Source organism: Mauremys reevesii, linkage group 14, assembly GCF_016161935.1.
Source record: "Mauremys reevesii isolate NIE-2019 linkage group 14, ASM1616193v1, whole genome shotgun sequence".
NCBI lineage: Eukaryota > Metazoa > Chordata > Testudines > Geoemydidae > Mauremys > Mauremys reevesii.
In genome coordinates, this window is record NC_052636.1 from 8,672,275 (window position 1) to 8,693,602 (window position 21,328).

The 21,328-nt window shown below is 51.0% G+C and overlaps 1 protein-coding gene across 1 annotated transcript in view; it reads left to right on the forward strand.

The window, feature by feature from the left end:
- LOC120381409 (zinc finger protein 850-like) overlaps window positions 1–16,358 on the forward strand; it is a gene marked incomplete at both ends in the record, with an annotated part of 53,460 nt that extends 37,102 nt beyond the window's left edge. The window contains one exon of the mRNA XM_039499598.1: window positions 15,585–16,358. Coding sequence (XP_039355532.1) covers window positions 15,585–16,358 — 774 coding nt within the window. The remainder of the gene's footprint in view (window positions 1–15,584) is intronic.
- Between the last annotated feature and the right edge of the window lie 4,970 nt (window positions 16,359–21,328).

Sequence of the window (21,328 nt, forward strand, 5' to 3'; positions counted from 1 at the left end):
TGCACCATCTTCACCATGGTCTCTCAGCTCCACCAGATCAGTTACCTGCTTCTGCCTTTTGCAGCTCACCCTTCTTTGGGGTCAGTCCTGTGATCTGTTCTATCAACTCCTTTCCTTTGAGTCGAAGGAGTGTGTGTCCCTCCTGCCAGGAATGTTCATCAGCTCCAGGTGGGGGGAGAGAGGTTTGATTCCAACAAGCTACACTGAGGCTAAAGCTACCTGTGCCTGACATCCACTGGGGCTGCACATGGCGTTGGCTGCTCAAGTTAGTGATCTTGGTGTAACAAGACAATTACAGTTGTAGAGCAGATGCAGCCCAGGTGCAGGGGTTGGCATTAGCTTTCCCCTTGACCTGACCTAAACTCCATCACTTTCCCTAGTCTTAACAAACCCTGAGCATCACGGTTATACTGTTCCCCCATTTCACAGCAATTCTTAGTCATCGAGTTCACTCTTGGGGAAGAAGTTGTTTCATTCCCAGTTGCTCTGATGTTGGTTCAGGTTGTGCTGCAGAGCAGATATTTATACTACCATTTTTCTCATTTAAAATATATTGAACTATAAGAGAGCAGGAACAGGGCAGGGATGGGGAAAATGTCATTTCACCCTCTGTAACAACAGAATAAGATGGGGAATAAGGGAAGCCCTCTGATTTACCCCATCATCATCCCAGTCCCCCTGTTGTGCAATTGGTTAGGTCAGTATTTTTTCTAAAGGGCTGGGAAGAGGATTCCCTCATAAATAACTTGTAACTAAACAAAGTGCCCAGGCATTGGGCTCCCAAAGCCGTTGTGGCCCAGGCCCTGCAGGGAGTGGCTCCTGAAGAGATCTCCTTCCCCATTAGCTGCATGTTGCCTATTATTTGGCAAATACAATCCCTAGCTAGGTAGAGATGGGAAACATGGAAGTGACTTTTCTCTTCAGCTCACCCCTGGGAGATGCTGCAAATGTGTAGAAAATGAAATCCGTGTTGAATGTGCTATAGCTGCAGAAAGATACCTATTTTTAATAGAGACCTGACATTTGGTGTCTTACAGGGATTCTAAACCGCACCTGAATTTAGTCCCTAATTTAAATCTGTGCCACCAGATTAAAGAAATAAAAGGGCACAGTAGGGGGAGTTGTACCTCACTGTCGCTACTGATCTGTTGTGCGGTTGGTCTTCTCAGAGAAGTGTAAAATTACTCCAAGTAAGGTCAAAGATTTGACAAGAGCTCAGGTAGAAATTGCAGGTACTAGTGGTTGATTTTCACCCCTGAGATGGAAGCTGTGGTGACCTGTGGCCCAGGTAAACTATTTTTAGAATGCTGCTCTCTAGTTAAGTGGCATTGGTCACACTCCTGAAGGACGCCATGATTAAATTGGGCACAACTGTCTTTTACCATTTGGATCCAAAGTTAGATGAAGCGCAGAGAGAAACATCTGATTCCTTCAGAGCCATTCCATGCCTGCGGATCCCAATCTGGCTGCCTTGTTGGACAAGAAGCACTTCCCTGCTGGCCAAACAATGGTAGCCAATGAGGGAATGTATCCAGTGATGAGCTGCCAAAATCATAACAACCGGTTCCCTCCTCAGAGAGGGAACCGGTTGCCCGTTCCTTGATGCCCCCTTTTTTTTTTTTTTTAAAACTGCGGCTGGGGCGGGCGCGGGCAGGAGCTGAGCCCCGCTGCGCCCCACCAGGAGCCCCGCGCGTCCGCCGCCCGGACCCGGACGGCAGGAGCCCCCGCCCGCGCGCGCCGCCGGACCGGCAGGAGGCCCCGCGCCGCCCGGACGGCAGGAGCCCCGCCGCGCCCCGGACTGGCGGCAGGAGCCCCCGCAACCTGGACCCCGGACCGGTGGCAGGAGCCTGCGCCGCCCGGACCCCAGGGCGGCAGGAGCCTCGCCTCCCCAGCTTACCTGCCTGCCTGCTGCTTGTTCAGGCTTCCTGCGAACATCTGATTCGCGGGAAGCAGGGCAGGGGGAGGAGAAAGGGGGCGGAGCAGGAGAGCTTGGGCCCGAGCTTTTGTGAAATTTAGCAGCCCTTATAGAACTGGTTGTCCTGGAACAACCGGTTCTAAAATGGCTGCTAAATTTAACAACTGGATCGCGCGAACCGGCTCCAGCTCACCACTGAATGTATCAGATGCGAAGTTCAGACTGCAGGATACTTGAATGCTGAGTCCAGAGTCTGTGGTTTAGTCCAGTCCTGCACAACTCGTAAAGCAGCGAGGGCAATATTACTCCAAAGAAAACAGCTGAGGGATGAAACCCCCCCGGCCTCACTGAACACCAGTGCCACTGAGCCCCTCCCTGAAACAATCCCCCCGAAGCGCCACCCACTCCATGGAAACAAACCCTCATTCCCCAGCACTGCCCCACCAAAACGGTGGCATTGAACCTTGGTAATATATTATAGCGGGCCCCTAAGGTAGTATAATTAAGGTAAAAGGAAAATGTATTTTTGCTAGAAGTAGAATAAAATCTTCTCCTCACTTTGTAATCAGTCGCCCTGTGGAGTGAATGAGGTGGGACTGAGGAAGGCAGCACCTCCAGACAGCTGCAACCCTTGGAGAGGGGCTGGGAGCCAGACCAGATCAGCAGAACAGGTCAGCCACTGATTCATAGCTCGTCTCCTCAGTCCCCTGCTGCCGGCTCACCAGCCCCCCCCACTCGCCTCCTCAGCCCCCCCTTCCGTGCCGCCAGCTCACCCGCCCCCTCGCCTCATCAGCCCCCCTCCCTCACCTGCTATTGTGTCATACAGGAGGCCTGTGATATGCAGGGGATCAGATTAGATGCTCTAATGGTCTCTTCTGGCCATAAAGTCGACTAATATCTGAAAAACTGAGTGTAGCTTTGGGAGCAGCGTCTGATGCTTCCCTGTCTAGCCGGCTTGCTGCCTAGAACGAACACTCCTCGAGTGGGGTGATCCACAGGGAGTAGCTCAAACCTCCAAAGTGCCTGGCCAGGGGCAGGACATTAGTACAGCAAGGGAGGGGTGTGGCAGTGACATCACAAAGGCCTTTTGCAGGACCTCAGACTATTGGTCCAAGGTGGTGGGGAGGTGGTGACCTCACAGAGAGATGCTGACATCAGCCAGGCAGGACAGGGGCGAGGGGCCAGGGAAACCTCAGAGACCCCTGTGGCTTTGCTGCAGCAAGTCTCCTTCTCCAGGTCTCTCTCTGAGGACTGAGAGAGTATTCGGGTTCACGGACGTGAGCGCCAGGAGGAACCTCTTTCGAATTTTCTCCTTCCCTTTCAGTGATTTTACTAGAAAACAGCCATCCCTGTTTAGAAGGTAAGAGCCTCCTGGAGGTTTGAAACCTGTTCAGTCGGATCCATCTGGTGACAGTTGAATTCTAGGCATGGAAAACACGAGCTTAAAGAGGCAGAATTTCATTCCGCACCTGGGATTTTGTCCCTTAGAATCACTGGAGACATTGGGGTTTGTGCTTTTTGTTTCACCTTTTCCTCCATCTCTCCCTCTCTCCTTTCTCTTCGTCTCTTGCTTCTTTTGTCCTTTCTCCTGTTCCCCTCCCACTGCCACCTGTGTGTGTGTGTGGGGGGGGGAGTGCTCTGCAGCTCCCACTGTGGGAGGTCCACCCAAAAATGTGGGGCTGAAATAGTGCTCAGGCAGTGATCCCCACCAGTGACCTGGGCCATCCTTTGGGCTCTCTGGTGAGAACCCTCAGCCTCCCGCCCTCAGTCTCTACCCTGATTGGCTGAGCAGGGGGTTATTGACAGGGAGGAGACTCAGGTCCTTGTTGTTCTCTTTTAAGACCAAGGTAATAAGTCAGAACCAGTTCTGTGTTTGATGAATTTTGCTGCTTCTCTGCATTAATGGTCTCTGAGCAGTTCATGATTCTCTCTAACATTGCAGTTCTCCTCAAATACTTGCTGAATAATTCCTGTGCACTGTTGTTGGTCTGGAGCTCATCTGAGAGCACTTTATTCAGGTCATTCAGTGTCTGAAATTCAAGATCCGATGGTTAGTTTGAAAATCAGGGCTCTTGGGTCCTATTCCCAACTCTGCCACTGACTGGCTGTGTGACCTCAGACAAGTCAATTCTCCTTTCTCAGCCTCAGCTTCTCCCTCTTTCAAGTAGGAATAATAATGATTCGCTCCTACCTACCTCACAGTGCGTGGAGGCAGGGTCGGCTCTAGGTTTTTTACCGTCCCAAGCAAAAAAAATATTTGGCTGCCCCCACCCCAGCCCTGGCCTCCCCCCCGCACTCCCCTGCCAACCCAGCCCTGGGCTCTCCCCCCTCACCCCTTGCCATCCCATCCCTCCCACATACCCTATGCTGCCCCAGCTCTTGGCTCCACCCTTTCCCCCCACTGCTCCCCACCGACACCCCTGCCACCCCAGCCCTGGGCTCTCCCCGCCCACAGACACACCCCTGCACTCTTCTTCCACCCCAGCCCTGGGTCACTGGTAACTTGCTCCCAGGATGGGTCATTCAGCAGGAATTTTGGATGTGCACAGAACACAGACAGGATTGGTTCCCATATGGTTACAGAGCTGCAGTAAAGTGGAACAATTTTCAGGTTGTGTGATTGGAGGAGATCTGGATGCATATTATAAGACTGTCCTCCATAAATGAGGAAAAGTTGAGGTGTCTTTATTATTCTTTTGTTCCACTCTTTCTTTCTATGGGGAATTTGCCAGTACAATATCACTGTCTTCCTTTTAAACAAATAAAACAAAAACAAACAAAATGGCAATGGCTGTTGAAAATTGCAATTCCAGTCCTCATAACCCCTGGGAAGCATTTCTTGCTCAATTTTATCCTACTTTTTCTACAGCAAATGACAGTGGATCAGCATATTTGATTTGGGAGAAATGAAGTAACAGCTGCCCAAACTGAGCTGGAGCACTCCTGAATGTTGAGGTGTTCAAATCTGGAAGGCAGGTGCTAGATTCCCTTTCTGAACATTAACTAAATCTGGAAAGGAAAAGTCAATTTCTGCTTCCGTGGCTCAGGAGTGGAAATCCTCCTACGTGCCTGGTGCTGTATCTAGAGCTGCCCAGGTCCAGCAGAGCCTCCCCTCCCTCACTTTTCATTTTAACTTCTGGTGGGAGTCACGTACCTCCCTTGCCAGGCTTCAGCTAGAGAGGGGCCCTGTCCATTTAGTCCCCACAATTCCTACTTTGGGGGCTGCCAGGTGAGATCACACCAGGATCCCTCAGCCCGTCTGGGGATGTCTTCTGAAGGGGATGTCTGGGGCAAAGCTTTCTAGTCCAAAACATCGGTGGCCAGAGGGGGGCGCCATTTTCAGTAGTTTAATGTTTGGTACTGCAGTGAGTGACTGCTGGGTGCAGTGATATAGTGACCCCCCTGGGGCTTTGAATGAGGCTTTATACTTGGGGGGGGTAAGTGGGGAGCAGGTGGGCGAGCGGGTGGGCAAGTGGCAGGTGGGCACAGAGGTGAGCAATGAGCCAGCAGGGGCTCTAGGGGTGCCATTTCTTCTCCCTCCCCCCTCCCCCAAACCTTCCTTTTCGGCCCACAGCTGTTTCGGTGGGGCAGCGCTGGGGAAGGAGGGTTTGTTTCTCTGGGGCGGGCAGCGCTGGGGGGGTTGTTTCTACAGGGATGGGTGGCACTGGGGGGGTATTTCAAGGGGGGATGGGTGGCACAGCGGGGGGGGGGGCGCAATTTTATATTCTTGGCTTGGGTGTAAAAATAGCTTGTTACAGCTCTGGGACCCCATATTGCGCTAGGTGCTGTACAAACCCTGGCCAACACTGGGACACCCAGGGGGTTCCCCTCAATTTCCCTGAGCCTCTGCTGCCCAACTGCTTCTGACTCCATCTGGATCACCCCCCCCCCCCGCCAAAACCCACCGTTCCAAACAGTGCTTGTTTCCCTGCCCCCTGATTCTGCTTTCACACCCTGGGCCCATCTCCTCTCTTTGTCCTTCCCCCACCCCCAGGTGAGCAGAGATGGAGGCTGCAGCCCACCCCGAGGGGTGTTTGCAGACACAGGAAGGGAGCAGCTGGGAGCAGGGGGTGCTGGGAAGTAAGAGGCAGGAGAACAAATCCCAGAGACCCAACATGGGGCAGCTCCTGGGGGCGGGGCTCTGGCACAAGTTGGGGGTGGGGCAGCTCCTGGGGGCGGGGCGAGGTGTGAGATCTGGGCTGTGGCAGAGGGTTGGGGTGTGGCACCTATCTTGGGCAGCTCCCGAAAGTGACCCACACCCCCATCTGGCAGCAACTCCTACATGGAGGAGGCCCGGGGGGCGTGGGTCTCCTGGCACCACTGCCTGCTGGCACCACCCCTGCAGCTCCCAGTGCCGCAGTTCCAATGGCAGAGTTGGCACTTGGGGTGGGGGCAGCGTGCGAGAGACACACCCCACGGGGGCTGCAGGGATGTGCCAGATGCTTCTGGGAGTGGTGCGCCGTGCGGAACGAGGGTGGACAGGAATCCACTTTAGTCCCGCTGTGCTGCCGGTAGTGGTGGCAGGAGCCCCCGGGCCCTTTCAAATCACCCGGGGCCAGCTGCTCAGGCTTTCTGACTTTCTGATGAGGAAGCAAAGGGAAGGCACTTGTGCCCCTCATGAGCAGTTCTGGGGAGTCTTTTTGGGGCTCCTGAAGTAGGCAGCAGAGAGGTGCAGCCCCACCACCAAGTCTGTTTCACTGGAGGAGAGTGGGGGCTGCAGGGTGATCTCCCACCTCCGTGCATCCAGCAGCCTGTGCTCCCCCCTGCCATGCTGGAGCCTCCACATTTATTTATTGACAAATAAAATTTGCAGAATTTTAAAATATTGTGCACAGAAGTTTTTTGGTGCAGAATCTCCTCAGGAGTGAGACTGACTCAGGGAACCTCCTTGGACTGTCACTGCTTGGTGAACCACTCAGCCACCACACCAATGCACAGAGAGTGCCAAGCCCCACTGCTATGTGGGGCTGGGGGCTGGGGTCGGGTCATACACATTCAGACTGTGCGCTCCCCCCGCTACAAACCGCTGCTGATTTCCCAGTTAGGACATTAGCTGTTACCGACAAGGTTTGTCTGTGTTGTTGTTTTTTTATCTCATTGTTAGGTGTAAGAAGTATAAACTGTTCAATATGTTCCATTAGTTGGTTAATAAGATGTTTATGAGGTAAATCACTGGCTTTAAAATAAGATCCAATCTGGAGCATATGAACTATTGACCCCTGGACTCCATCTCTGAGAGGGGACTTGTTTACCATCAGGGGACAGGCTCAAACCAGTCCAAACCGGTTTTTCCCGCCAAAACCAGCCCTCAGCGTTCCATCTCCTCAGCACTTTTCCCGCCACAGAAGTGATATAAGGACGTGCTCAGCGCCTGCGCGGGGCCGTCCCTACCCCAGCGACGGCCCCTCCACGGTCGGGTCTTCCCAGCGCTCCCGAGCCGGAGAGTGACGAGCCCCCTGGGTCCCGCCGTGAGACTGAGGAACAGGAGGCCTGTCACCCCCATTCCTGCCGTCCTGCATCCCTGGTGTCCAGCCTCCCACGGAGCCCCCGGGGAGTGAGAGACCCGGGGGGGGCACTGGGGCTGGGCAGGAAAGTGACTCTGCCCCGGGGAACCTGGGAGAAGCCTCAGAGCTGCCTCAGCTCCAGTGGGATTTGGGGGGCAGAGACTGGGGCCTGGCAGGGGGATCCCCTGTGGTGTGGGGGGAGATGGGGGGTGTCAGGCAGGGAGGGGAGAAGCCGGAGTTGTAGGGAGGGGAAGGTCAGTGGGACACGGGCGGGGGAAGCGGGGAGGGGGATTAATTGAATCCTGTCCCTGTTTGTGCCACTTGCCTCTCGCCCCCGATACAAATTCTCTCCAGTTCTGCCCCTTTTCTCTCTGTGTCTCACACGGGCTATAAAATCTGGGGCGATTTCCCCCCTTTCCCCTCCAATGATCAGCTCTCCCGTCCCCCCCGATTTCCCCCGTTCTCCCCATGAGTCTCAAACGTCAGTTTAAAATCTTCTCAAGTGAGGGGCATTTTCCCACCCGTTTCATCTGCAGCGATTTGTCCTTGTTTAGGTGGGAAATTGTCGCCCTGAGTCATTCCCCAGCCCATGGCTGCCTCTGGAGTGGGGGTGGGATGGCTCAGTGGTTGGAGCACTAGCCTGCTAAACCCAGGGCTGGGAGCTGACTCCTTGCGGGGCCATTTGGGGATTTAGTTGGGGATTGGTCCTGCTTTGAGCAGGGGGTTGGACTAGACACCTCCTGAGGTCCCTTCCAGCCCTGATATTCTAGGAGATGCCTGTTCTCTGCCAGGGTAGGGAAGGGAGGCGCACGTGTCCCCCATGGGGACTGCCCAGACCCCCGTTTCCCAATCCCAGTTGTTGCCCCCTAACTACCAACACAGTTGCCCCCAACCATCAGTTGCCAGTCACCCGCCCGTCCCCCACTGCTGCCCCCTTCCTGTATCCAGGAACCTTCCAGCTCCCCCGCCCCCGCCCTGGCCCTTGTAATCAGCTCCGCAAAGGGCTCCTGCTGCCCATGGGAATGGTGGGGGTGGGGGGAACCATTACTTTGTGTTTATGTATTGGACAGTCGTATAAAATCCAGTCCAACAGTCCCCCTTTTCCACTAGTTCGTTAACAGCAATATAAAATCCCCTCAGATCTTGGTGGCTTTCTCTCATGTTATCAAATACGCAGTTTGTGACACATTTTCTGTGCAAATCTCAAAGATTCATATAAAATAACCTAAACATTTGCCTCACTTCTCTCTAGTTGTCTATTTCTAACTGAATATGCCCTGAGATTTCCCCCTGTCTCTCTAATTATAAAATACTAAGAAAATCTCAGATTTACACCTTTTCTCAGATTCTTGAACCTGGATATAAAATGTTTGCAAATGTTGCCCATTTCCTCTTTATTCATTTATCAAATATTGATGTGAAACACTCAGATTTTGCCTCCTATCAACAACTGATATAAAATCCCTCTGATTTTCCACTTTCCTCTCTATAATTTGCAAAATGGATCCAAAATATCTCAGATTTCCACCCTTTCTCTTTCATTTCTGAACATTGCTCTCAAAGCTCAGGTTTTGCCTCTTTCTGTGTCATTATCAAATGTCAGTTAAAAATCCTCTCGGGTTTTGGGCTGTTCCCCGTGTTTCTAAATCCCAGCAACTTCTTCCTTCAAGGGAACCTGTTGCCCTGAGTTCTTCTCCATCCTGGAGGTTGCAGGGGGTGAAATTGCCCAGAGATCATCTTTCCCGTCTTCTTTGAGAATCATTTGTTCCCTCCTTTACCTCTGTTAAAATGTTTGCCGAAGAAAGAGACCAGCCAGATATTTAATACCCATCAAAGCCAGAGGCCTCCCCCTGTTTGGAGATCGGTGGTTCCCAACCAGTTACAGAAGAGTTGGCTGGACCCTTTTCTTTTCTCCAGATGGCACGGGATGAGGAGGTTGCTCTGAGTGCAGTGTGAGTTGAGAAGTATCCCAAACCCCATGGCAAATGGCCTCGGTGAGGGGTTGCTTCCCACAGTACTAAGATGCAGCCACCTCTGGGGTGGATCCATGGTGGCCATTATTTGCTAGTGACAGGCCATGGACATTTCTTACCTATTTTGTCCCTCCAGGCCTTCCATACTCCAGTTCAAGAGACATCCCCCAGGGCTCCCTCTGCCCCGTGACTGGCCAGCAGGGGGCGGTGGTCACTTTCTATCCACTTCTCAGGCTCTGTGAGGTAACAGTGTTGCTGGGTGGGGGTGGGGCTGTGTGGGGAGATTGCAGCTGAAGGGGGATTGTGGTGGGGGGAGGCCTCTGGGTGGCTGGGCAGGGGGTACCCTAGTCAGGTCGGTGGGTTCTGGAGATTTGGGTTTTCAGGGGGTGGTTGTGATGTGCCCAGCCCTGAGGCTGTGGGTCCTGGAGGTGGGTATCGCTGGGGGCCTGGTGGCTGCAGAACAGCCGGGGTGGGCATCTCTTGGGGAGGCGGGACAGGGGGTTAGAGGGAGCCTGGTGCTGTGCCAGGGGCTCTGTCTGGGCTTCCCCCGCAGACTCCTGGGATCGCTGCCGTGCCCAGTGCACAGAGTGTGTGGGGGAGAATCCCCGGTGCTAGGCCGGGGGGGTGCCCCTGTAAAGCATCAGGATCCCGCAGGGGAGGAGGGGTGCCAGGCAAAGGGCAGGGCAGATCCTGCTGGAGGGTGGGGTAGGATCCTAGGCAGGCAGTGAGGGACTGAGTTCCCAGTGGGGGGTCCCTTTTGGGGGGTCTCTGGCTTCTGGGGTCTCTTGGGGTGAGGGGGAAAACCCTTTGGGATTCCCAACCTGGCAGTGACGGTCTGGTGGGGGTTCTCTGGCCGGTGAGGCTCTGAGGGGTATCTGAGGTCTCTGGCTACGGACTCTGGGGGCTGGGTTCCAGGGAATATCTGGGGGGCGGGGGCTGACTGGGGCTCGGGGGGCTGCTCCCGACCTCGCTTCTTCTCCCTAATTAGCTTATGCCAGAATCCTAGCTCCAAGCACTGCCTGACATTCCCCGGCCAGGCCCAGTCACTGTGAGGTGAAATCACAGATTTTTGCTCTGCTCCCCTCTTGAAAACTGCAGGAACTTCCAGTTCCATTGTCCTAGATTGTCCAGTCCTTGTCCTGGATCTGGGGGATGAGGGAGGTGGGAAGGGGGGTCAGCACTGCCACACAATGGTCCCTTCCACAGCATTCTGGACTCATTCTTTCTGAACTCTGGTTTCATTGAGACCATTGTTAATCCAGAGTCACTGTATGGAAAGACAAGGAGTGACTCCGGATGGACAGTGGGGCAAATGAGATCAGCAATTCTCCCTGTGAGGAGGGGCTCTCGTTAGCTGCTCTCCCCAGAGAGCTAAAGGAGGGAAGCTGCTCAAACGCTCTGTCCCTCTCTGCTCAGGATACTGGGGTTCAGCTTCCTGGGTCAGACGCTGCAGCCTCCATTGTGATCTGGGAGACCAGGCTTAGCAGCTGCTGCTCCCCCAGCGGGGTTCTGTGCTGGGAAGTGACCTGAATTAAAGCTGCTTCTCTGCCTGGCCCAGGGGATGACTTTCTCCAGCTGGTCCTAGCCCCCTAGGGCAGCCCTGGGCCCTGTTAATACTAAATTCTGAGCCAGAGTCTCCAGGTAACTGAAAGACCTCAGGGAAAGTCTTCGGTCTGGCAAGAAAGTGACTCTGCACAAACAGCCCCTCCTATTTCTCCTCCCATTAGCAATTGCCAGGAGAAAATCCAGCCCTGGGAGAACAAAGCCCCAGGAATGGGACTGTCCCAGCCAGAGGGGCAGGGAGAGAGAGGACAGGGAAGGAGAGACTGAAAGGGGCAGTGGGAGAAATGAGGGGAGAGATTTCCACCCAGACACATGTATTGCTGCATCCTGGGCAAAACCACTTTCCAGTGAACAAAACAAGGATCAGACAGAGGAAAAGCCAGTTCCTGACTCCATATTCCCCTGCTGGGGTGTGGCTACCGTGGGGTCAGTGTGTGAGGAATCCCCACAGTGACTCCTTTGGTTCTGCTCTTTTCTAGCCTTGTGTTCACAGACTTTGTTAGGGGTGAGGAGGGAGAAGGGAGGTTAAAAATGTGTCTGGGCTTAGCATGGCAGGAGGGCCCGGTCTACATTGTTATAAACAGACTGAGCATTTCCCTGCATGGCAGAATCTAGGTGTCTGTGTGCAGGAAGGGGCCTGGGGAATTCTGATGTGAAGTTAACTAAAACCGGTTCTGAAACGCCCACAACTGCCCTTCTCCCCCAGACAGGCTGCAGAATGGCGTCCATGTTTTCCTCCAGCTCATCCCAGCCTGGCGTGGGACAGGGAAGAGAAATGGCTGCAGTGGAGCCAACTCAGGTAGAGATTATCGGGGGGTTGCTGGTGGGTTCCTGCTGGAGGAGAGGGAGAGCAAATACACCGGAGATGGGAAGGTTTGCACAGTCTGGTCTCGAGGTTGGGGCGGGGCAGGAAATGCACAGGGTGGAGAAAGGATTAGGCCAGGGTGTGGCAAACCTGCTGGGAGTTATTTAATAAGTGCCCTAGATTCTAGGAACAGACCCAGGAGGTTCGGAGGTGGAAATGCCCTAATTTGTGAAGAAAGAAAATAGCCCACCTACATGGAGCTAGTCAAACTGACCAGACTCCCAGTGCTGGAGCCTGACCTCACTGACCAGCGGCTGCTGTGAGATATGAAGGGGGCACCCATGAGTCAGGCTTATTGGAGCTGCCTCTCCCTTCATATCCCGCTCCTCACAATGGGGAGGGTGTTGGGCTTCCTACCAGGGAGCTCTCCCTGGACCCTGCTAGGGGCTCCATCTCCTGTATCGGTCAGTGGCTACTAGGTGTGTGATGGATCTGCAGGGAGAGACAAGGGGCTCTCTCTTCGCCCCCTCATCCTGGTATTTGCTGGATACTCTGAGCGGGGTGGGGGTTGGACTCTGTTGAGTGGGATCCACCCAGAGCTTCCATTTGATTGGCTCCTCTCTGCCACAAATAGTGGGGTTGTGAGTGGGGAAAGAGGTCCTGAGTGTTGGACTCTTGCTCTTTCAGGGGCCGGTGACCTTCGAGGAGGTGGCTGTGCATTTCACCAGGGGAGAGGGGCTCTGCTGGACCCCACTCAGAGAGCCCTCTACTGGGATGTCATGCAGGAGAACTATGAGACTGTGACCTCGCTGGGTAAGGGTTCCTGTCCCCTCGGTTCTTGGAAGGGGAAATGAAGAGTTAAGGTTCACGCCAGCCCCACAATGCCACCTCTACTCTGTCCTGTTTCAGCATCACCCCAATATGCCAGTGACACACACACACTGCCACAAACCCTCCCCTGCTGCAGAACACTTTGGGAACAGAGCACAGGAGCCGTATCGCACAATGTCAAATAGCTCCTGTTTGCTCAAGTGAAACTGGGGGTTAGGTCTGGCAAAACTGTTCCATACCCCTAATCATTTTTGTTGCCCTTTTCTGAACCTTTTCCAATTCCAATATATCTTTTTTTGAGATGGGGCGACAACATCTGCATGCAGTATTCAAGATGTGGGTCTATCATGGATTTATTTGCTGTTCTTACAATTATGATATATGATATATTCTGTCGTATCTATCCCTTTCTTAATTATTTCCAACATTGCTTGCATCATATTTTACAATATATTCCAAATAAGGTAATTAACGTGCAACATATGTGTCGTTGTTTGGGGTTTTAAGCTTTAAAAGGCTTGTGTGATTTTTAGCTCAGGGGGACAGTATTCCAATAGCTGTCTCCCCCTGCGCACTTTTAACTAAGAGAAGAGCCTCAGGCTGAGCTGATTCAAAATCAATCATGTGGTCGTTTTCCACAACAGCTTCAAGAGGTCCCTGTGATGGAATGTAAATGTCTTCTTCACACCTTCCCCCTACAGGAGAATGGCTGTTTGACCAGCTGTTTGCCTTGCTGTCTCTGAGGAACTGGTCTGTGGGTGTTCCCCAGAATTGTAACATTTTCAGTAATATCATACTGTAAAATCTCATAACTTTACATACAGTGTTACTACACATTTTAACAGGAGGATAATATTCAGTAGATTATGCGTTTTCAAATGATACCTCACAAGCCATACTGCGTACAAAATTGATCATAATTTTCTAGAAGAGTGAACACAGGGGTGTAGACTGACACAGTGTCTGTGTGTGTGTTCCCAGCAGATATGTGGGTATTTCAGTCCCTTATAAGCATAGTGTTGGGCATCTTCAAGGCCCTGGGGAACTGGTCCTGGGAATTCACTGGTTTACCAAGTGTGACACTGTATGGAATTGTGAGACACTTTGGTATTAATAATAAAATAATAATATAATCTGATAAAATTGCAATGAATCGTGCTAGATATGCCATGTAAGGTGTCAGTAAAAATGTTATGATTTGCCAAGTATGATAATATTATTTCTATGTTTGTATCACCTTTGTATTGTGAGTTATAGATATGTAGTCTGTATTTCCAGACTTGTGCAGTGTTTCTGGGTGACACCCCCAGACATATTGACATCAACACTGCCTAGCCTGTTTGATGGCCCATTGACGATCATCAGCTGTACAATGAGCCCATGGAAAGGACCAAGGGGATACACCTATTGAGTCAGCAAGACATGCCGGGGTATGCCTGTGTAATGAGAACTCCAAGGCTTTTCCATGCCATGTGCTGTGAATCTTGTGTTTGGAACACAGGAAGTACAGGCCACATGGCAAAAGGAATATAAAGGGCAGCTGCATCATCTCCATTTGTCTTCAATCCCCCTTTCTACATCTGGAGCAACTTCTCTACAAACTGAACCCTGGAACAAAGGACTGAATGACCCATCCAAGCTATGGATGTGTTCCAGACGGACTTTCAAGCCAGCAACTCACCAATACTGCTAAGAACCTGATATATCCATTTTGGAATGTATCTGACTGCGTTCCCATTTAACTTCTTTCTGTCTTTCTTTCGTTTAAACCTTTAGTTTAGATGCTAAAGGATTGGCTGGAAGGATGGAATTTTGGGTACTATCCAAACCTATACTGACCTGGTGATGTGGGTGACTCTTTGGGGTCAGAGGAACACTTTGTTTATGTGAGCAGAGTTTTTAAATAACCTCTCACTGTACTGGACCTAGTTGCTGATTGGGAGTCAGAGAACAGGGATGCAAAAGGGGGCCGTGTGATTTCTTTTTCAGCTTCTCGATAAACCGTGGGGATCAGAAGCACAGTTTGTGACTGGTCGGTGAGTTTAACTTCAGTGTTAACCAGCAGTTTTGGGAGCATCTGCTCTCCCTTTTCAGCCTGTCCTAACTTTGGCATTTTCAGTGAGAACTGCCCTGGCGCACCAGGTCACACTAAGCACTGAAGTTAAATTAATAGAATGTTTGTTTTTATGACCAAGTCTTATGAAATCAACTGAACTCCTTTGTTTTCTTTCATCTGAGCAGGGTTTCTAGTTTTCCAACTTGATGTGATCTCCCAGCTGGAACAAGGGGAAGACCCATGGGTTCCAGACCTCCAGGGTTCAGAGGGAAGAGAGATCCTGAGATCTTCCTGCACAGGTGAGGAAACATTAAACCACCTCAGAATCTGTAAGTGCCTGAAGGAAACATCTGGGATGCCCTACAAAGCTCTTGGGGAGGTCTCTCAGTTCATTATTGTCCCTAGCAGGGGTCATATCCTCAGGATAAATATAGCTCATGGCTTCCTATAGCTCCTAGCAGACACCAGGCAGTAGCTTCCTCCCTTCCCCCTGCGTATTTGGATGGGATGTGAAGGCTGAATTCATCCCCCTCCTCTCTCCTGTTTGGGGGAAGAGTTTGGGGGAGTTCAGCTCCTGATTTTTATTTGACCTGTCTTCAGCACTTGTTTTTGTTTGGTCTTCCCCTTTCCATCCCTGTTTGAGGTTTCTGTCTCTGTCACAGCAGGTGATGCAATGGCATGTGAGAAAGAGGAGCAGAATTCTCAGCCTGAAAATGTTGAGCCAGTGGGTAAAAACAGAACATTATCGCAAAGATCAAAAAGGAATGTGTCCAGGAGTCATGAGCAGGGAAAATCCTGGGAGATTCAGCACAGACCAAAAACAGATCAAGGAAACCAGCCAGGGAAGAAAGTGGATAAATTTATTTCCTGTTGGGGAACTCAGAAGGTCCTCATGGAAACCACAACACAGCAGGATATCCTCATCCGAAAGAGAAAAAATACATGCAGTGAGTGTGGAAAAACCTTCTTTCACAGCTCAGCCCTTTCTGTACATCAGAGAATCCACACAGGGGAAAAGCCCTATGAATGCAGTGAGTGTGGGAAAAGCTTCACTCAAAGATCAGCCCTTTCTGTTCATCAGAGAATCCACGCAGGGGAAAGGCCCTTTGAATGCTGTGAGTGTGGGAAAAGCTTCACTAGCAGCTCAGACCTTTGTAGACATCAGAGAATCCACACAGGGGACAGGCCCTATGAATGCACTGAGTGCGGGAAAACCTTCAATCGCAGTTCGCACCTTATTAGGCATCAAACAATCCACGAGGGAGAGAGGCCCTATGAATGCTGTGAGTGTGGAAAATGCTTCACTAGCAGCTCAAACCTTTCTCAACATCAGAGAATCCACACAGGAGAGAGGCCCTTTGAATGCCGTGAGTGTGGGAAATGCTTCACTAGCAGCTCAGACCTTTCTAAACATCAGAGAATCCACACAGGGGAAAGGCCCTTTGAATGCCATGAGTGTGGGAAAAGCTTCACTCAAAGATCAGCCCTTTCTAAACATCAGAGAATCCACACAGGGGAGAGGCCCTTTGAATGCCGTGAGTGTGGGAAAAGCTTCACTAGCAGCTCAGACCTTTGTAGACATCAGAGAATCCACACAGGGGACAGGCCCTATGAATGCACTGAGTGCGGGAAAACCTTCAATCGCAGTTCGCACCTTATTAGGCATCAAACAATCCACGGAGGAGAGAGGCTCTATGAATGCCGTGAGTGTGGAAAATGCTTCACTAGCAGCTCAAACCTTAGATTTAATTTACCCTGGTTCCTCAACTGTTGCTATAGCTCTAGTACCCATCAATCCAAAGACTGAGAGAAATGTAGAGTTCCAACCATTGTCCTTTTAGTATCTTATTGTTCCTCTCTCTGTTTTTTGTGCTGGCCTTTCTATTCTATCATTTTCTGCCTTTGTTTAGTGGTAACAGTTGGTTTCCATCACTCACGTTTATTTGTTTAAATCTCTATCCGTTGTTAAATAAAAATTTTTGCTTGTTCGATAACTGTACTCAGGTGGTGTGTGAGATACAGTAGCAATGGTCCACAGTAAAACTAGTAACCTGGGATACTTGGGGAAGAGAGGATCTGGGATTTCACCGAGTATCTGGTGATCCGGGCTGGACCCCAGAGGGGGACACATTGAAGGAACTCAGGGGTTAGGGTGGCTGCTGTAGCTCAGAGGAGGGTGCTTGAGTTCCAGCAGGCTGGTGAGTTTGGTCACTAACATCCAGCTGCCAAATGCAAAACTCCCTCTTCCTTGTGGCAGGTGGCAACAAGGAGACTCACAGCCCTCAGCACCCTGAGAGGGTCACAATGTGTCTCTATGTTGATCCACCTGTCAAATTCACACAGGGAAAGCTCCCGATAGCACAAAACTCTGCCCTATGAAATCATGGAACATGTGCTCTTCGCTCTGTGAAAGCATGTAAAGAATCCAAGCGCTGGAGGACAGGGTTTGGGTCCAGAGCGACCTAGACAAATTGGAGGATTGGGCCAAAAGAAATCTGAGGAGGTTCAACAAGGAGAAGTGCAGAGTCCTGCACTTAGGAGGGAAGAATCCCAGGCACTGCCACAGCCTGGGGACTGACTGAGTGGGGGCGGTTTCATAGCAGCCTTCAACTACCTGAAAGAGCAGCAGTGTGGGCTTTCTCCTGGCCACTTTTGCTGGGCTGGGCAGGCGTCCTGGAGGCCTTTCTAGAAGAGAATTGGGAACTGAGTTAGAAAAACCAATGTGAAAACCAGAACCTCAGGTTTAGACTCATTTATTTATAATATTAAATCTTCAATTCTAGTGTCACAGTCAATACAATTGCTTCAGCCTGATAGTTGCCCAAAGGGAAACTTAACATCTCTCCAAGGGGAGTGGAGAGAAAACACTTTTCAGAGTCCAAGAGAGACAAGGCGGGTGAGGGTAAGAGCTTGCAGAGGACCAACCTCTGTTGGTGAAAGAGACAAGCTGTGGAGCTAACCCAGCACCCTTCTTCAGTTCTGTGTAGCCTGGAAGGTTGTCTCTTCCATAACCAGCAGTTAGAACATAAGAACAGCCACACTGAGTCAGACCAGTTCATCTAACCCACTCTCCTGAAAGTGGCCAATGCCCGGTGCCCCAGAGGACCCCTGGGACCAACATGGATACACCACCACCACAAACAAGGTTAAAAGTCAATGCACAGGGAAGAAGGATCTTGTGTTTCATTCCTTATGTCCTAGTCCCATCATGTGGCCATTTCCTTTTCTTCCTTTCTGTTAAAAGCTTTGGTGTTTTGCACAGAAACATTATTTCCCCAGGAGAGACCCAGGAGTGGGGGCTGCATTCCTGTACCAAACAGTCACTGGAAGGGGGCAGACAAAGGCCTTTAGGACGAGGCGTCCGTCACTGTCAAAAGATCATCTCCCTCCTGCAGGTCACTGGCAGCCTGAATTTGTTCCTTATCCTCCCAGAGTCTGGGGGCTGGAATCAGCACTACCCAGCCCCTCCCTATGTAGCAGGAACAAACACAAACCTGGTCTTTAAAACAAGCTGTCCCCTTCCTTCTCAGGGAAGATTTTTCTATGATTGAAGTTGAGCTTCAGTTCCGCTCTCCTAGGGCTGGGGCTGGTGTGGGGCCAGCTCCCAATGAGCTCTATTTTCATCTTTGCCCCCTTTCAGTCACACTGGGATCCTAACTGTGCTCCCAGCTGTCAGGCAGCTTCCAGCCCATCCACCCTACTCACTACCTCTGTGGTCATGTGTCACTCCCTCTGCCAGCACACAGAGCCTGCAGGAAAGCTACTCCTGCCAGATGCATTGGGGGTATAGTGGTGTGTGTAGGTGCCTTCCAAGCAGTTGATCTGGGTTTGATTCCCAGCCAATGCAATAATGGCTTTTCTCTTTTGTTGTTTCCTCATCTGGAAGTGGTTTAATTTCAGTCACAATGTGTTACAATCACATTATCTATAGAATGAGACAATAAATGCGTCAAAGTCCAGCAGGTCATGCAGGTGCTGTGGTATGGCCCCTTTCTGAGGGCCTGGAACACCCATTGCACATCTTCCTCTCTCCACTGTTGAAGAGCAGAGCTAATTTTGATTCCCTTAGGAGTCCATCTAGAGGCTGCTAAGCTGAATTCATGTTGGCCCAGTAGCCAGCACTGGGGCTCCCCTACTAAGAGTTAAAATCACTAAAAGAGCTGAACTTACTGAGCTGAGATCACTGAGTGCTGTATTAACTAGTGGGGGAGCCTGAAGATCTCTTGCTAAGCGACTGGCAGAGTTGAGCAGTTGGCAGCGTGTTGTAGCAGCCCATGGAACAGAGCGGAGTGGAGCAGTTTGCGGGGATGGCTGGAGCGGCTCACGGGTCGGCTGGAGGAGCGGCACAGCTGGTGGAGTGGAGCTGGTTGTGGTGAAGGCTGCAGCAGAACTCCACGGAGAGGTGGAGCAGTTGGCCCTGGCCCACGTAAGGTGCCCCTTAACACCCTCTGTGTGTCTCCCCACTCCATCTCCACCCGTGCTGGGGGGTAAAACTGCAGATAATCTTTTGAACTCGGGGGGTGGCACTGACCAGAGACTTTCGGGTTGTTGGACTTTGGGGTGATTGGACTTAAGACCCTAAGGGGGAAAGGACATTGCCAAACATACTTGGAGGTGGGTTTTTGTTGCTTATGGTTTGTGTTATAATCCTATTTGTGGTGTTTCTCCAATGTGATGCCGCATTGTTTCCCTCCTTTATTAAAAGGATTTTGCTACACTCAGATGCCGTGCTTGCGAGAGGAAGTATTGCCTCCTAGAGGCACCCGGGAGTGGTATGTAATTGTCCCAGGTCACTGGGTGGGGCTCGAGCCGGTTTTGCATTGTGTTATTGAAACGGAACCCTGGATACTGAACCCAGCCCTTGATGCTGCCAACTCAGAGGGGCAGAAGGGTTACATTTATATTAAACACCTACTATACATAATAAAATAAATCTGACAGAAACAAAACCTAGGAAAAGTTTATTCTTTCTGCGTCTTATTTAAAGTTTTACAGTAATCTCTTGCTTCAGAATGCCTCAGGGGTCACCCATACTGTTTGCAATAGGATTCAGCATGTGGCTTGGCAGCTGACTCTTTACTGATTCCTGAACAGCTGGTAGCTCAATATTAATCTGAGATAGATCCTATATGCAGAAGCACAACTCTGTATATATAGGGAGGGGGGGATTATTGACCTTTGTGTATATGTAATAGTTTTTGGTGTTTGTAAGACAAGGTATAATAAAGAACTGTGGAAAAGTTCCTGTTTGGTGTGAGAGATGTTACCTATACCTAAATGCACTCCCCTTCCCCACTCCCAGCCCTATGCATGCTGGCTTGGGAATATCACTACTGTAGTGTCAGCTTTTAAGAGAGCTTCACATGCAGAGCCGTCACTAGGGATTTTTGCACACAAGGCAAGGAACAGAGGCAGCATGTCTGGCTCTTCCCTATTGGAGGGAAGGATCCACCAACGAATTTCTGCAAAAGAGTCGTATGTGCCGCCCCTCTCCATTGATCACAACCAGTGGCAATTCGGCAACGGGTCCCCCAGTCCCTCTCAGAGGGAAGGACTTGCTGCCGAATTGCCGCTGAAGGAGAGACTTTCTGAGCCCCTCACTTTCCGTGCCCGAGGCAAGTGCCTCACTCACCTTGCCCTCGTTACGGCAATGTTCACATACACCACGTCTAGTATTACGGTAAGTTAAAACAAGCTACAGTACATTGGGACATTAATGCTCTATTACAGTGTTTGCATTAGCATATTAAAAGCTATAACACTGAACAGACTAGTTAGGGCCGGCTTTAGGAAGTTTGGGGCCCACCCAATTCAAACATTTTCGGCGGGGCCCCAGCAGGGATGACTTAAAAAAAGAAAAAAAAAGGTTAAAGAAAAAGCCTTTCCTTTCTTAGCAACCGGTTCCCTATAAAAAGTTCTGATGTAAGGGATGTGCCAGAGTATGTATTTTTGGTACCAATAGGGTTACCATATGTCCATATTTAAAAATTCATCCCGGACAGCAATTTAAGAACCAAAAAGTCTGACATGTCTGGGAAAATGCGGCTGTATGTTAAACCTACCTACAGTTATTTTTTAAAAAGATGGGACGGAACTAGAAATGAGCTCCATTTCACATGTGTGGGTCCCCGCCACTCCCTGGGAGTGTGCTAGGGTGACCACATGTCCCAATTTTATAGAGACAGTCCCAATTTTGGGGTGATTTTCTTATATAGGATCCTAGTAACCTCCACTCCCTCCTTTATTAAAAGGATTTTGCTACATTCGGACTCTGTGCTTGTGAGTGGGGAAGTATTGCCTCCTAGAGGCGCCCGGGGGGTGGTATGTAATTGTCCCAGGTCACTGGGTGGGGGCTCGAGCCAGTTTTGCATTGTGTTATTGAAATGGAACCCCTGGATACTGAACCCAGCCCTTGATGCTGCCAACTCAGAGGGGCAGAAGGGTTACACCCCATCCGGATTTTTCACACTTGCTGTCTGGTCACCCTAGGGTGTGCACATGTGTGGGAACCAGCTGCTCTCTTCTCCCATCATTGACGCAGGTGTGCAGGGTTACTGCCCAGGGAATTGCAGGGCACCAGGGGACATGGGGCTGGCTGCAGGCAGGACAAGGGGTGCAGCAATGGCTGGAGACAGGGGTGGGTGGGGTGGGGTGGGCTGGCTGGCTTCAAGCAGGGCCATA